Source organism: Lycorma delicatula, chromosome 1 (assembly GCF_047948215.1).
Source record: "Lycorma delicatula isolate Av1 chromosome 1, ASM4794821v1, whole genome shotgun sequence".
NCBI lineage: Eukaryota > Metazoa > Arthropoda > Insecta > Hemiptera > Fulgoridae > Lycorma > Lycorma delicatula.
In genome coordinates, this window is record NC_134455.1 from 235,004,403 (window position 1) to 235,022,007 (window position 17,605).

Consider the following 17,605-nt stretch of genomic DNA (forward strand, 5'->3'; position numbering starts at 1 on the left):
TATGTAGTATCGGAAGAAAAAGAAGAAAATTTCATGTCCGAGATCTCAGGTGCACTGTTCTCGGAAGCAGGAGGATGGAAAAAGAAAGTAAATTAGGGTGGCCTAGGGGTAAACATAGGTGTTAAATAAAAAGGGAAGTTATAAATCAACAGAAATCTTTATGCTGTTTTTTGTTTGTAATTTTAAGTTTTCTAATGTATTTGTTTTAAAAGACGATTTAATTTATCTCCTGATTCTTTTTATCAAAGTTAGAAGGATTTTTCCCCTTCTATTTTTTGCTTGGGAAAAGAGCTAATGATAATAATAATACAACAATTTATAACAATAATAATAGTAATAATAATAATAATAATAATAATAATAATAATAATAATAATAATAATAATAATAATAATATATATATAATTATGATAATAAGTAATTATATAATAAATAATAATTTTTATTATATATTTTGAATGCGTCAAAGTGTAGTGCATATCCTAATGATACTGTCAGGAGGTGGAAATTGATGGTGAATCCAGGGATTGAGGTTGATGGTATATTTTTAAATAAATGCTGTTTGCTGCAGATCAAATTGTAATCCAGCAAAATGATCGTGAACTTCAGAGGTTTGTGTCTAAACTGCAACAGGTTTGATCGGAATATAATACGAAGCTCTCAATACATTAAATGGCTTTCTGGAGAAAATACCAAGATAGATTTGGATAATAAGATATTAGAAGTTTCTCATTTCCGTTATCTTGGATGTGACATAACGTATGACATTGATCAAGATATTGATCAGAAATTAATTTACAGTTAATTTGTGGAACAGTACGACGTACATTGACCAAGAAAACAAGAAAAGAAACCCGATTAAAGTTTTATAGAACGATGGCTGTACCTGTTTTATTGTATGCCTCTGAAACGTAGGTTCCTAGTAGAAGACATTTAAATAACATTCAAACATCGGAGATGCTTTTTCTGAGCGAGTCGGTGATGGGGTGTTCACGATTAGATAAAAGCTGTAATGAAGACATCCGGAAAGAGTTAGGTATTTTTAAATTAGAGACCAGAAATATTAAACAATAAGGAAAGATTGCTGGCGCATCTAAAAATAATGCAGAATGGAAGAATACTAAGAAAAATATGGCAATATAAATCAGCATGGAGATTTTGAGAGACCAGGAATACGTAGGTTATTTAAACTGTGAGTAGGATATATTCTTTGTGACCGGAGTGAAGGGGTAGACCGCTTATGCCTTGAAAGAAGAAGAAAACTGTTTTTATTATTATGTTAATGGCAGAGAGTATCTTAGGAACCTAGAAACTACCTAAGTAAATTTAATCAGTAAATTAGTCATATACCTAAAACTCATTCCAACTATTACGAAATAGCTATTTTCCACATAAATTTAACCACTGTGTTTAAATCTTATTCACTCTCTGTACTCATAAATTGTTATTTGTACAAATTATGATTCTCAAGTTGATTTAAGATTCTCTTATATCATTATATTCTTTATGTTTTTGTAACTATCAAATGATATATAAATGATATATCCTTTAATCCATTTTTATTATTTCAATGATCTTCATCAAACAATTAACATATGTTCCATTAGGAAAATTCAATTTTGAAAAGCTGTATTAATTAATTTTCCGTATCATATCTATTTTAATATTATGCATTAGAATAGATAAAATTTTTACAAGTATATTTCTTTTAAAATAATCGCAATAAATTGTAGTTTTTATTATTATAAAATAAATAATTAAAATATAACACCCACTTACCAACAAATCTTTTTACACGTTCAAGCGCTTTCGGAAACGAATTCCATTTTCAGGAACATAAATTTTTTATATTATTCATAAGAAACAAAACCTTCGTTGTCAGAAGTAAAATTGTTATGTAAAGTGTATAAAATATATAACAGTGGTCGTCATGTGTTTAATTTTGTGTTGACTTAACCTCCTGTCATTATGAATGTCTCCACTGTTATTGTTCAGTTAAGTTACTGAAGTCGGAATTCGTTTCTGAAAGCGCTTGAACGCATAAAAAATTAGTTGGTAAGTGGGTTTTATATTTTAATTATTTATTGTATAATCATACCAAGGGCAATGTTTGATAAAATTATTATTATTATTATATCTGTATTATAATTGTAATTATAATCTATTACTATTATTATAATACGATCTATAAAACTTATAAACATTTGTCACATCTGTAAAAGTTTTCAATTACATTCTCAATAACAATGTAAAACAGTAACCGATAAATAATAACGGTATAGAATATTTTTGACTCTACGATAAATTGCTAGGAGAAGATGATTCAAACTGTAAACTAAAAAAGGACACAAAATTTCATTCTAGAAGAGACACCCGTTCTTTCTTCAGCCTTGTGAGTGAATACTTATTAAAATATCATTTCTTCTTAGGTGGTATCAAAGGATAAATTCAGCTTGACAAGGGTTTTTCTAATTTTATTTAATAGATTTTCCCCGTTATTTATAAGATTTTTCCATAATTTATTTATTTAAGATGTTAGTTCATGTTTTCAAATAAATTATTCGACCGTATATAGTGTAAGAAAATACGTTGATAAATTGGACAGTAATGTAAAGGCTAGATTAGCAAATACAAATAATACATTATTGTTCGTATAACTTTCCACTTAGCTGGCAGTGTTTTTATGTCATTCGTTGAAAGAAAATAACTTTATAGAAACTTTACGTTACATTATTCAAGAAAGAGAATTTGAGTGGAAGTGATGTAAAAGGGTAAAGGTTGGATATAATACTACGAGTAATATCTGTTTTATATGTATATATATATATATATATATATATATATATATATATATGAGGAGGAAATTGCTGGGAGAGAGAGAGAGAGATAGAGAGAGTGAGTGAGTGAGCGGCAAGGGTTTTGTTGAGAAGTGTGGGGAGGAAAGGACGAAAAAGAGATCTGTTAGTGGTGTGTTGCACCGCACAACAGCAGCAACAGGAGCACGGAATAAGATAGCAATTATGTCTTCGTGTGCCGTTACTTCGTTACTTCAAACATCAAACTTTAAACTCCAAACTCCAACGAACCCACCAACGTCTTGCAAATTACTTTTAACTTAACGCTCTTCTGCAACACGTTCCTTCTCTAGTTTTCTATCTCGTCTCTTTAGTTTCTCTTATTCACCCATTTTCCACCCTCCAGCAACATAACCTAGCTGTTGCGTCGTTTCATATTACTTTAGGTAAATCATTTAATGGCCACGTTCGTTTCATGAAAACCATGATAAGAAGTTTTTCGCAAACCATTTAACTCCGTTTATTACCGCATTTACTTGCTTAACTCACTCACACTAATTTTTTGACCGATATTATAAGAAAAAAACATGTATTTTACACCGATGGCTATAATGGTTATAAGTTTGAGTATTAGAAAACAGGTCATAATTTCTTACAATGAATAAAGTTACCTTGATCTTCAAAATTATAAACGTGTAGAACTACTTTTTAAGTATTATCATTTCTTTTTTTTATGATTAATTCACCATATAAGCTCGAAGCTTGAGCATGGGAATATGAAATTAAAATGTTGTATCTTATGAAAAATGCCATGCCTGACCAGGATTCGAACCCGGAAAGGGGTGAATGAAAGGTCGAGATGTTACCACCAGTCGGCTACGGGATTGAAATTTGTTTCTAAAATCAAAATTTGGTCTTAAAATACAGGGTTGTTCTTATTAGTGCTCCTATGTATTATGCTGTCAGATATCAAAATAGTTAATTGATCAAATAAATAGAAATTCAATCAAATCTAAATACAGTAATTTTACAGTAATTTTGAAGTTCATGCAGTATAATTTGGGGATTAAATTCCAGTCGGGCTGCAGAAAAGAAAATGGAGTAAATATAGGAATTATTCTTTACTGACAAAAACTAAGGATTCCCCAATTATTACCTATTTGATAAAGCTTTAAATGGATGAATGATGGAATACTTGCATACTCTGAAAAAGAGCTTGTAAAGTGTGTTTGAAGATGTTCTGTTGCTATTCGTAAAGAGCTTATGCACCTGTGTGTTGAAATAATCAGATATTAGAATATTTTCTTCATAGACTATAAAGCAAGTAAAGAGCGGGTTTCGAGTTTTGTGAACGAGAAAACTGTTAGCTGAAAAGATGAACATTTCTTTTCACTAAATACTACCGATGGTCTGCAAGAATAGTTGACCTTTAAAAGTTGCATGAAGTGGATGCTCAAATTATTATTATTATTTTTTTTTTCTTCAGGGTTTCGAGCATCGACTACTATGGTCATTACCTCTTTTCCTAAACAAGAAAAAATTAAAAAAAGAGACAAAAACTTTACCCCTCTGATAAAAAGAAACTACAGATTATTTACAACATTTTCTTTAAAACAAATACATCAGAAATTATAAAGATTACAAACAAAAAGAAACAGCATAAAATCAGTCCATGAGGTTTGTTTAAACCCTGTGTAGGATTTTCTGTCTCACATCGAGCGCGTCCGTAGGTGGCGCGTCCTCGGGATGGTATTTTTTCTCTCCTGCCACACGTAAATGTGGAGTGTTTCCCAATCGAGACCACCCCAGGACCAAAATACCTCCCCAGATGAAAAGAGAACCATAAATCCGGACGCGTCTGCTCTCACGCTGAGCGGCGTGTCGATCAGTATTTGTACCCGTATCGGGAGGCAGTGTTTGGGAGCAGCACATGGGAGCTTATCCCACTTATCCATCATTAAAACGGAGAATGAAACCCAATTTTTAGTAACGGGGGAGGGGTAGGGTCTCTTGGGCATGGGCAGTTTGTAACGGCCAATACGTCTTGCCGAACGTGGATGCGGATGAACCAAGTGGCGTCCCTCCATGCTCTGGTACGAAAGAAAACCGAAACTACCCTTGTTGCTGATGTTGAGGAGATTTCTTCTCAGCTCAAGGTGGCAGACATATTGCGTCGAACCAAACGGTCTGATAGTTTGAACGAATATATATATATATCTATGCCATCTCATAGTGATTAGACTAAGAACCAGTAGCATACCTTATAGTAAAGAGGTCCATAGAATGGAGGATAAGTAGAAAAAAGTCACGCCCCTTAATGTATAAAACGGTGCCACTGGCGAACAATCTCAGCAAACGAGAAAGCAAGAAGAAAGAAAATTGCATGCCGCTCGCAAACTAAATAAAAGATATATGGCGTCAGGCTAAGGTGTTTTTGTAAGTTTTGGTATTGTCAGGATATGTGCAGGACATGCATTATAGGTATATTAATTGCGGTGTTTTAATTCAAACAAAAACGGGAGGTACAGGTTTTAATACAGCCTCGTATACGTGAAAGCTGGTTTGGGATACTTTAGATGTACAGTCGATTTGCAGTGAAGCATTTCTGAGGTTTTTGAGTAATGTAGATACAAACTACAATTTTCAGGTCGGATAAAAAACAGTTCCTACTTTTTATTTTGGAACTGTTCTTTTTTGAGATAAGTAATTTTTGGAGGTTTTCACTGTAGATTAATATATTTTAACTATTCTGGTGTTTAATATTATTAGTTTGTTTTGTTGTAGTAAATTAATAAATAATGCTTAGGATAATTTACTGATTGTACTGACTGCAATTACGTTATAGCGAGTTAGCTTCACTTCATTAGTTATCTAATTTCATTTATTTTTTTTATTTTGTCAATAAAAATAAAAGATTTTCCACTTATTCTGCCAAAAAAAATATGGTTGAATAATTATTCTAAGTTAAAATTTCAACACAATAAATAAATTGTAGTGGCTTTTATTTTGTACTTGATAATAATTTCAAGAAAAAATTATTTATTTGATAATCGTGAAAACATGTACTAATTTAGACTTCAATGTTTAACAATTTTTGTCTAGTAATGTTGACTGCAATCTTTCAGAAAATAAATTATCATTTAAGTTACTGTTATTGTTACGTTTTAAAAATTGTTTATCTAAAGTTCTACGTGGCTTTATACAAGCGGCTAATATTACTGATTTTTAATAAATTTTTTTTTTAATTTCTTTTTATGTGTTAAGTAATCCTCAAGTTTTTGTGAACTGAATTAATTAAAAATGTTTAATTTTCTATAAATAAGTAAATCCACTAAAAAATTATAAATTAGTAATTGTATTTAATAAAGAATAAAAACTAATTTATTTTATACATCGTAAAATAACAATTACCAAAACATGTTTGAACACAAGAGCACCCAACCACTCAACACACACACACACGCACACACACACACACACACACACACCCACAACACACACACACACATATATAGATACACACATAATTATTTACTCACGGACTCAGTATAATACTTACTTCAATATAGTAAAAAAATTCTTCTTATTCAATTTGACTACAAAAATACTAGCAGAAAGCTTTTCCTCGCAATTCAAGTGTTTGCAATTGTTTCCAATAACTTTCAGAAATTTTTGTGCAAAAGATTGGTATTAAAACGAATGTACAGTTGTACTTTAACAACTACAATAGTACATTTATTGTCGTTACCTAGTCGGATGAGGTATCAGTGCTATGTTATGCTTGACATTAATCAACATTTTGAAGGATAAGATTGTCTATGTCTTATTTGCGCAGCAGTCGGCTACTAAACACGTCAATGAGTGGCCAAATACATCGGAGTCGAAAATCTTTTCAAATGTCTCTTGTCTGCCCTATGTAATAATAAACTCGTTATTTATCATTCAATTCAACTAAAAATAATTTGACCATTGAAGTACCAGCTCGTATCTTATTTATTCATGTCACTTTAAGTAGATTAAAGTGACATGAATAAAAACCAACTTCAAATGTAATATTTGAACTTTCTTTCAAAACAAAAAAAAAAGTAGAATCCAAACAAATGATGCTGCACCATCAGTAAATCTATCTCTAAAAATTAAATTGTATATTTTCCTACAGAATTGGAATTATTAGTACTTCCCGTATTAGATATGAGCGGTGGATGTATAAAATGCTAATACTGATATCCTGTTAGCAGAATATATATAATGCAATCTATATCAGCATTAAAAATAAATTAAATGGATGATATTTCTTGCTGATAGAAGGAAATAAGGCTATAAAGATATTAAAAAAATAAAATGAAGTAATATTTTTTTTTTCAAATTTAAATCATGCTAATATACTTGTATTTTATAAACATGTAATAAAGATAATACAAACTGAAATAGTGAGAGTCGGTTTTGTTTTCTCAATAAAAGTTCTTTTCTCTCTAAAAATCAAGGTTTTTTTTATCATAAAAAGTACGTATAAGAGATTCTTTATACATAATGGGGAATGAATTCATCAAAACATCTGACTCTTCACTTATTCTCTACCTAAATTTCTTCATCCCTTTCAGAATCACATCCAAATCCCTTTCTAGAATCGCATTCAGAACCGTAAAATCTTTTTGACTTAAACTTCGTAAAAAAAAAATAACAGAAAAATTAAACTCCTTATGTGTATTATAACACATGAAAATCCTCTTAGTACATTGTTTCGCATCAAGCAACTCAAAACATTAGCAAAGAAAAATATATAGACCTAGAGAACCACGGATTTATTTAACCACTATTCTAGCATATATAATATTTATACGGAAATGAAAAAGGACTCGTATTCAGCCAACTTTACCTTAATATTAGATGACTAAATATAGATATATACTCACTATAGGTGTCAAAGCGCTTAAAAATATACATTAACTTCTGAATTCATATGTAAACATACTATAAATATGATGAGGTTGACATGTATTTTCCATGCATGTGGTAGTGTGTATTTTAGTAAAAAACCGTTCATTGCAGGCAAAAGTCACTTCAAATCTATTCATCTATTTTTATATATTTATCTCTCTGTTCACGTTTATACTCATTCAGTTTTTTGTAATGAAAATTTTAATTTAAAAAATTTATAAATTATCATAATATGTATAAAAAGGATATTATTATTATTTTTTTTTTTCTGAATTTTTATGGGCATCGACTGCTAAGGTCATTAGCCCTCGTCATAATCTTTAAAAGAAACTACTATCACCATCTGTATCGTCATATGTAAGGGTGTAAAGGGCCCTTACATTTTATTTAAAAGCACAAAACTACACAAAACATTTAAGACATAAAGAAAAGGACAATCACAAACACTTACGGGGTGTAAAGGGCCCCAATATTAAAATTTGAGATAGGTTCCCAAAAGACCATTAAATTTAAATTAAAATTAAAACTTATCCTACCATATCTTTCTTTCTTTCTTCTACGAGTCTCATTTATAGTTTGTTTAAGCACCCTCGGGGCGACCAGAACCGCCGAAGAGCAGTATATCAGTCGCGCCAGGGTGCCGTGGCAGTTGAATCCTTCTTATATCAGGCTATAGGCATGCACAGCGTACACCCACAGCCTCGCGCCCTCAATCCACCCTTGAGGGTCCCCCATGCCATCATCGGACACACCCCGACTCACTGCTCTTGAATGCAGGTGAGCCAAAATGGCCTAGGCAAGAGGGCTACCTCCCATCACTATACGTGCCACGTTTCAAAACACCCTTATGTATATATGCATACATTTAAAATTAAAATTAAACTTATCAATACCATTTTTCCTTTATATATATATATATATATATATATATATATATATATATATATAAGCTACCGCTTAGAGTTTCTTTTGTTACAGCTTTAAACTTTCATTTTTATAGACTTTTAAGAAGTCCACTGGCGTGTAAAAATGCAACTATATTTTCTTCATTTCCATTATCCAGATCAGCAGTAATATTATTTCTAAAACGGAACCTCTTTCTGAGGTCCTCATATATGGTACACTCTTCTATAAGATGCTTGATTGTCAGTGTTTTATTACAAACACCGCACATTGGTCTCACTTCGCCGGTTAACAAATATAAATTTGTTAATCGCGTGTGACCTATTCTAAGTCTGGTCACCGCTACTTGTTCACGGCGAGTCAACTTAAAGTCGCTTTTCCATTTATAAGGAGAAGTTTTAACTGAGTTTAATTTTGTGTTTAAACTCCTCCATTCAGCGTTCCACTTGCTTCTTACTATGTTTGTTAGACGGTTTTTAACATCTGCCACTCTTACAGGAAATGCATCCAAATCATCGCAGACTGTTGCCTTTCTGGCATCTTCGTCTGCGATTTCATTACCTGTAATACCAGCATGACCCGGAGTCCATACAAATACGCATCGCTGTCCTCGTTGTTTTAGTACGCATAAAATGGACAGGATGTTTGCAATTAGGACATCCTTAATGTTCTTGTTCCGAATTGCGACGAGTGCACTTAATGAATCGGAACATATTAGCACTCTCTCTTCGCAATAGTGTTCAGTGTAGCGAAGAGCCTGCTGAATTGCAGTGAGTTCTGCCGTGTAGATACTGGCCACATCTGGCAGTCTCCAAAAGTGGGCTTCTTCATTTACATATATCGAGCATCCAACACCATGTTCGGTTTTAGAACCGTCAGTATAAATTCTAATATGTTGTTCGTAATTACTGACGGTTGCCAAAAATTCCTGCTGGATGATCACTGCTGGTTTCTTTTTTATTTCTCCTTGAGAGAGATCCAAACTTATATTTACCGCTGGCAAGAGCCATGGCGGTATTTTTCTAGTAGAAATTGCTAGAGTCTCTGGTATAGCAATTTCATATTTTCTTCTTAATTCGTGGTACTTAATTCCGGCTGGTCTGGAATAGGTAGCACGACGTTCGTATAATGCAGCCATGGGATGATTCGTAAACAATTTATTATTTATATGAGCAGGGAAAGCCCATATATTTGATGCATATCTTAACAAGAGGATCTCTCTTCTATAATGTAGTGGCATTATTCCGGCTTCAGACATCAGACTAGCCGCCGGACTTGTGCGGAAAGCACCTGTTGCGTATCTTATTGCGCTATTATGAACTACGTCTAACTTTCTTAAGTGCGACTTTCTAGCGGATGAATATACGATACATCCGTAGTCTAGTTTAGATTGAACCAATGCTTTTTACAATCTCAATAATGTCTCTTTTTCTGAACCCCAATTTAAGTTCGATAAACATTTTATAATGTTTAGGGCTCTTTTGCATCTATCACTCAAGTCCTGTATATGTAATCCCCATGTAAGGGATTTATCAAATACTAGTCCTAAATACCTTACGCTGTCTTTATATTGTATTGGATTATCATCAATTGTCAACGCAGGACTTTGATGAGGAATTCTCTTCCTACAAAAGTGTACACAGCACGTTTTTTCTGGTGAGAATTGGAATCCATTATTCCTTGCAACTTCATTTAGAGCATTGATCGCTCGTTGCAATTTGTACCTCACCATAGCAGTCTTGTTGCTGGCATATACGATTGCCAGATCATCAACATAGACGGTTTTGCTGATTTCTACTGGAATGGCCAATATCAATTTATTAATGGCAATGGTAAGCAAGGTACCGCTCAACGGCGAACCTTGCGGTATGCCATTTTTCAAAATTCATTCACATGAATATTCATTGTTGACGCGTACTTGGAAGGTACGGTCATTCATGTAGTCGCTGAGCAGTATAGGCAGATTGCCACGAATGCCCCATTCGTGTAACTGGAGCATTATACCATGACGCCAGGTCATATCGAAAGCCTTCTGAAGATCAAAGAAGACTCCGACACAATGTTTCCTTGTAATAAAGCTGTTATATATAATGTCCTCTAAGCTGATCATTTGATCAGTGGTAGAATGGTATTGTCGAAAACCTGCTTGATACGGTGATATCAGGTTTTCTTTTTCCAAAACCCAGACGAGTCGATTATTAATCATTTTTTCCAATATTTTCCCCATAGCACACGTCAAAGAAATAGGACGGTAGCTATTGGGGTCTGTTAAATTTTTATTTTTCTTTGGTACTGGAACAACATGAGCTTTTTTCCACAGCTGCGGGTACGTTCCATCCCGCCATATTTTATTACAAAGTTCTAATAATATACACTTTGCAGTGGTATTCAGCTGCCTGATCATATTATAGTGAATTTCATCCGGACCAGCAGCTGTGTTACCTTCGCTTTCCTCCAAACATCTGATGCAGTAGTAGTTCTGTCGATGGATTACACGTATTGCTGCCAGGATCGTTTTTTTCGAATCTATCATAAGACGTTTTGTATACGCCTTGTATTTCTTAAAGGCAACAAGATTTTCTATACTAGGACGCTTCTTAAAGGCGTTATACGCCCTTTTCTTTCTTTTTATAGCTTCACTTATTTCATCGTTCCACCATGGAACGGGTTTCTTTGTAAGTTTCCCAGATGTTTTGGGAATATATCTCGATGCCGACTCAATTATTGCATTTGTTATGGCGTCGACATCGTCTCCGATAACTCCAGTTGTTTCCGGGAGTATCGTTCTAGCTGTGAAGCTCGTCCAGTCTGCCTTTTCAAATAACCATCTTTTAGGGATGGGATATATTGTTCTTGTAACATCAGTTACAATTTGCACCGGGAAATGATCGCTTCCATGCAGATCGTCTATAACATGGAAGCTGTACCTCGGTGCTATCGATCCGCTTATAAGTGCAAGATCGTCGATATAGGACGTCGATCCATCTCTGGCATTGAAAAAGGTTCCTGATCCGTCGTTTAAAATAATAAGTTCTGAATTCATCAGGAACCCTTCCAGTTCTCTTCCACGGGGATCTACTCGATCCGATCCCCAGAGAGAATTATGAGCGTTAAAGTCGCCCACCAGTAAAACAGGTGGGGGAAGCTCGGAAATTAGTCTTTCTATGTCATCCTTATTCCAATCGTAATTTGGTAAGTATATGCTGCAGACAGTGATCTTAATCGGTCGCTTCATTCTAACGGCGACCGCTTGTAAGTTGGTGTTTAGAACAACCGCTTCAGTGGTAGCTCTAGTCGATGTTAATATAGCTACTCCACCTCTAACTCTTATATAGGGGGACACTCGCCCCCCCTGTGTGATTTTTTGTGGCCTCTGGGGTTTAGAGGCCAACTCAGTTGCTGGAGGCTTTATAGCCTCCATAACAGTCTCTGTAGGTATTATCCTTTTCTTGTCATCAAGAATCTCACTAAGACGGACTTGGCATTCTGCTTTGGCGTCCGTTTTCCTCAGAGCGAGAGCAGCTTTCGCTGTTTTATCTTCGGGAGGAGGCTGTACTAATATCTTTGGCTTTATTGGCTCTTTACTATTGAAAGGTTTCATTTTATTGTCTATAATTCTTTCAATCATATTAGCCAAGGTCGGAGTTAGTTTACTTATGAGTTGACCCTCATCGACAGCAACTGGTGCAGTGACAGGAGCGGCAGCCGCAGCCTGAGCGTAAGTTGTTGCTCTAGGCTTACGGGCGTTAACTATCTTTTTTGCATCGAAGTAGCTGACCTTTTGCAGGGTTTTTACTTCCTGCACAGCTACTTCATCTTTGTAGACAGGACAATTCCTTGATCTACAAGAATGCGCTCCTTTGCAATTAATACATGTAGGAGGCTCTTTACACGGCTCTCCCTCATGCACCTCTTCACCGCACACGCATATTTGCGGTCTTTCGTATCTAAGAGCGGTGTGGCCAAAGCGTTGGCACTTGAAGCACCTCATTGGCTGTAGGACAAATGCCCGCACATCCAAACGGTGAATCCCCGCTCTTATCTTTTCTGGCAAAGTAGGTCGGTTGAAAGTGAGGACATGAGAAGCTGAGGGTAAGACCTCACCGTTCCTTTTCATGTTCAATCGACGGCACTCTATTACTCCTTGTGCTGCCAGTTCCTCTACAATCTCTTGCTCCGAACAATTTAAAAGATCCCGACAGACCACAACACCCCTTGAGGTGTTGAGCGTGCCGTGGGGATCAACACGTACTGCTAGCTCTCCAATTTTCTTCAGTCCTAGAATCTTCTGAGACTGTGTATAATTAACAGTCTCTACATGAAGTCCCGTAAAAGTTTTTCTTATTTCTTTAACAGGGCCTCCAGCACAATTTGTAATCTCTCTAGCAATTAAGAATGGACTTACCTTTTGGAAGTTACCATTCTCTTTTGTGATGACCAAAAATCTTGGTTTGGGAACATTATTTCCAAACAAAGCTTTTCTTAAATCTTTACTGATTTTATCAGCATCTTTTCTAATCTTATCACTCTCCTTACTTTTTTCCTCTTCGCTTGTGGCGAATCGGCGGTTTCTAAACGAGGGTGTTTACATGCACCCTCTGCCACGTTAGTTTGTTCAGGAAAATTCATGAACATTGATCCCTTCTGTAGCAAGGCTAGCCGCCGGGGTACACCCCCACTCCAGGGCTACTAACCTTGGAGGTCCGATCCTGTACTCCGGTGGAACCGGCATATGTCCTGGCAGAGAGCGGATGCGCAGTCTCTGCACTGACTCCAGGCTCCTACTCACCGAAGCTTTCAGAGCTCCCATGCACCGACATACATGGGCACCATTGCTACATGCTTGCCATCGCAGGGGGCATGTGGACAACGGAAGGGTTTCCGTTACACCTGCAATAACATTGACCCTGGCCGCCACATCGCCAGCTCTAAGAGTGGTATAAATCCATTTCCAAAATCGTTTGTTATTCATTTCCTGCAGGTAGCCAAAAATCCAGTCCGTTTAGTGACCTGAAGTTGGAACCAGGTCAAACTTAACAAAGCATAACCGAGGAATTTACTCGGAACCCCGTTAGCCAGCTATATGTGATGTACAAAGGTACAGCTGTTGCCGTCCTGGACGTGGAACATAGATGTTGTGTTCCGGACTTGGGGATTATCTACCTCAGGGCGATATTATTATTATTATTATTATTATTATTATATATTATTATTATTATTATTATTATTATTATTATTATTACAACGTATAAAGTATATTGAAATGAAATAAATGGGGAAAAACATTAAATTAGTAAAATATTACAATTAGGCCGACATAATAATTTTATGCACTTTTATATTATTGCAATCTGTTTTTTTTTTTTTTTTTTTTTTTTTTTTTTTTAAATAGTAATGACATACAAATTAAGAATGATTCTACAACAAAAACTAATTTTGATAATTTAGTGCAAATAAAGATTGCAGTTAGGCGTAATTTTTATTATTATCATTAAAATACATTTATCAAGAAATTTTTTATTAAAAATTATTTTACATTTTTGTTGTGAATTTATTGCTGTGATCTATTCTTCTTTTACAGGTTACATAATAATAATAATATCCTCACAGCTACTTTTAACTGGAAGGAAGGAATGGTTTAAATTAATGAAAACAATACTAATATAGCGATTATTAAGCTTATCTCAAAAGAAGGGATAAAAGGAACCTTCTCCGAGTTAAATTGTTCCAAGTGGAAATACATGAAAGCTGTAAAATATTTGTCACAGATATGGAACATGACTTTTGAACAGGCTTAATCAAATTACCAAGAATTATGAAAGTTTTCTCTTGCATTATTCTCTATGAAAAAATCGGTAATTTACGCCCAGTTTCGGTTGAATATAATGAAAGAACTTATTTATTTACTTAATTGTTGTGACGAGTTCTAAATGACTAAACTGTGAGGTAATGTTTTCAGATCTGTTACATACACTTTATTTTCAAATATATTATTCATGTTGAAACAAAACTGTGGTGTATCCCTTTTATAATAATTTGAAAATTAAAATGATTGAGATCAGCATTATTTCATGTTCGTTTCAAAATGATATTTCGTAAATTACTGTAATAATTAATATGTTTTGCTTAGTCAATATGTAATGCAAATATACTACTATTAAAGGGTACTGATACGATAGTAATAATAACCACATTACATTTAATGTAATTACATTTAAATATTTTTGAAATCTTTACATTTAAAATATTTTAAATGTTAATAGCCATAAACTTGCTTAATTATTAATTGCTAAAAAATAATCAATAATGAACTAATGGGTTGTAATTACAGCACACAATTTTTTTCCGAAGCAGAAGGTTTGTCGGAGGGAGATAAAATATTTTAGTACCAGGTACGTTATGAAATTTTGCTGTTTATTTCTAATTTTTATTTTTACATTAATCTTTAAATTCTTGAGTATGTGAAATTCAGATACTTAATTTAATATTTTTTTTTTAATTTAATAAGTTTAAATTAAGGTATTTATATCTTATTTTTGCTGATAAAAATATCGTTATTGTATGGAACAACCTTTGCTTACAATTAGATATCTTCTTGATAATTTCAGTAATTATTAGACATTCCACAACTGTCACATACTTTGCCGTATTGTATTTAAAGATGAGATAAAAACGTATGGTCAGTTTTTAGCAGTTAAGAATAGAACCCAAAACCACTGAGGAACGAACATAATTCTGTCTTTGGATTACATTATCCAGTCAATTTCTAGTCACTTAACAGTGTCAATTCACTTCTCTTAACAAAAAATGTATAAAAAAGTAAAATATAAAATGTGTAAGACGTTTTTTCTAAAAAACTCAATTTTTGTTTCCATTTTTTTTAATTCAATAAAACCTCTCTATAAAAATACTATAATATACGATAATTTTATTAATAATCTACAGTAAATGGGAAAGGAGATTGAAGACCAATCGGATTCAAGAGAGTAGTCAAACAAGTCCCACATTTGCAGCATTCTTCGTTAGTGAGACATGAATAAACAGGCACAGTTAGCTTAACAGAAGAAAACATCTAAGTTAGAACTTATTTTTTATAACTTTAACAAAATGTCGAACAAAAATTATAAACTATTTTGAGAATTTATTCAAATGGTAAAAAACATATTGAAGCACGATTTTTACGGAGAATCGTATTATGTTATTTCGTAAAAAAATTATGTTATGCAAAATTGTTGTTACAAAAATTGCGTTTGTACAGTTCAAAACGATATTTTAATCAAAAAACAGTTTTATGTCATTAAACAAACATTTAGTAAACAATCAATAAATCTGTAGCCTTAACGTAAATTCATAGAAGATTCCCAGTCAAGTTCGATTTTTACTTTGCTGTTATGGTTGTGCCGCAACCATAACGGTTGTTGGTGACTTATTAATCACTGGCTTATTAATCATAAGCCAGTCCCAAAATTTTCATAGCCATTTTTAATAATATCAAGCATTCCATGTCGACTTATTTGAGAAAGTAAGGTGTGAAGTGTTTTCTGTAGCCTTCTTCACTAAAAGAAATATACGGTTGCATGACAGCATGCCGAGCCCATAAATGTAAATTGTATTTACTGATTCAAGTGACACCTTAATTCTGTTCACTATAAGTATAGGCTGTATAGTGAATATTATTAGTTAGATAAAGCAACTCTGAGTTTTGTCTCTTGTACTTCAGGTGTTTTAAACGCGTCACAGCCATAAGAAAGACTGGGACAGACAATATAAATCAACAGATTAATATAACTACTTCTGTACTTTCTATACACTGTTTTAACTTAAAGGAGAATTGAATAAATCATATAATTTCATTGATATAAATTGTGTTTATTATTACTTGTATTTATTATCCATATTTATTTATTACATAACATCTTGATGGCATTCGTAGTTGTTACTATCTTTATTTATTAATATCGTTCATTTATTAAATATTTGTATTCAATATAAAATATGTAATGTAATCAAATGGTCGTAATTATAAAATGTAATTATGAAAATAATTGCATTAACAATTATAAACTAATGTACAGATTAATTATTTAACGACGAAAAGTACACAATATAAAATAAAATTCGTATATGAATTGGCATTCTTTCAAAAAAAAAAAAAATGTGTACATACCTGACCAGTTACTGGTAGCTACAGGAAAAAGTAACGAGAAAACAGTTGAAATGCAAGAATATTGATACAAATTAGCGGTATAAAATTTCATACTAATCGTCATAATCATCCTCATCTTCATCATCCTTCAAGTCATCATCTAAGATTTTCATATCAATCAGTATTAATTGATGACGTCAAATAATCTGACGACATCAACATGATTCGATTTTTTCTTGTCATTCCCTAAACTTCATTATTATTGATGGCTTAGAAATCACAATAAACCTGAAAAAAGAACAAAAAACATTAGTTTAGTACAAAAACTGTAACTCTCTTATCTAAAATTATAACTACTGATATGAAATTTACAAAAAACAGATAGGACAAAAAATATTTAAATAATTGTAATTAGTAGCTAACAATGATGATGAATGATAATCTAAATAAAAAAGAAGACATACATATTTAAAAAACAGCAAAAAAACAGAATTTCTATGCAACACGTCTACTGTATGTTATAATGGTGTATTTTAAGAGTACAAGTTAACGTTAAGGTGCTCAGGTTAACCTTAATCGCGACCTATTGTTAAAGGAATGGACGAATAGGCACACCGGGAGATCGGCTGAATTGGTACGGGACTCGACTTTTAACAAGTGGCAAGATCGGTGGCTGGCCGGGGAAACGGCAGCCTGGACGAGAGTCTTAATACCGGACTTACAATTGTGGTGTCTGAGAAAACACGGTGACCTTGACTATTACACCACTCAAATGATCACAGGCCATGGCAATTTTGGCAATCATCTTCATCGTATTGGGAGG

General features: G+C 33.5%; 1 protein-coding gene across 1 annotated transcript in view; it reads right to left on the reverse strand.

Annotated features, from left to right (window-relative positions):
* The window catches only part of LOC142329654 (lachesin-like), a 415,510-nt gene that overhangs the window by 287,020 nt on the left and 110,885 nt on the right, over positions 1-17,605 (reverse strand). Inside the window, exon 2 of the mRNA XM_075374331.1 lies at positions 16,804-17,070. Coding sequence (XP_075230446.1) covers positions 16,804-16,927 — 124 coding nt within the window. The 5' untranslated portion in view covers positions 16,928-17,070. The remainder of the gene's footprint in view (positions 1-16,803; positions 17,071-17,605) is intronic.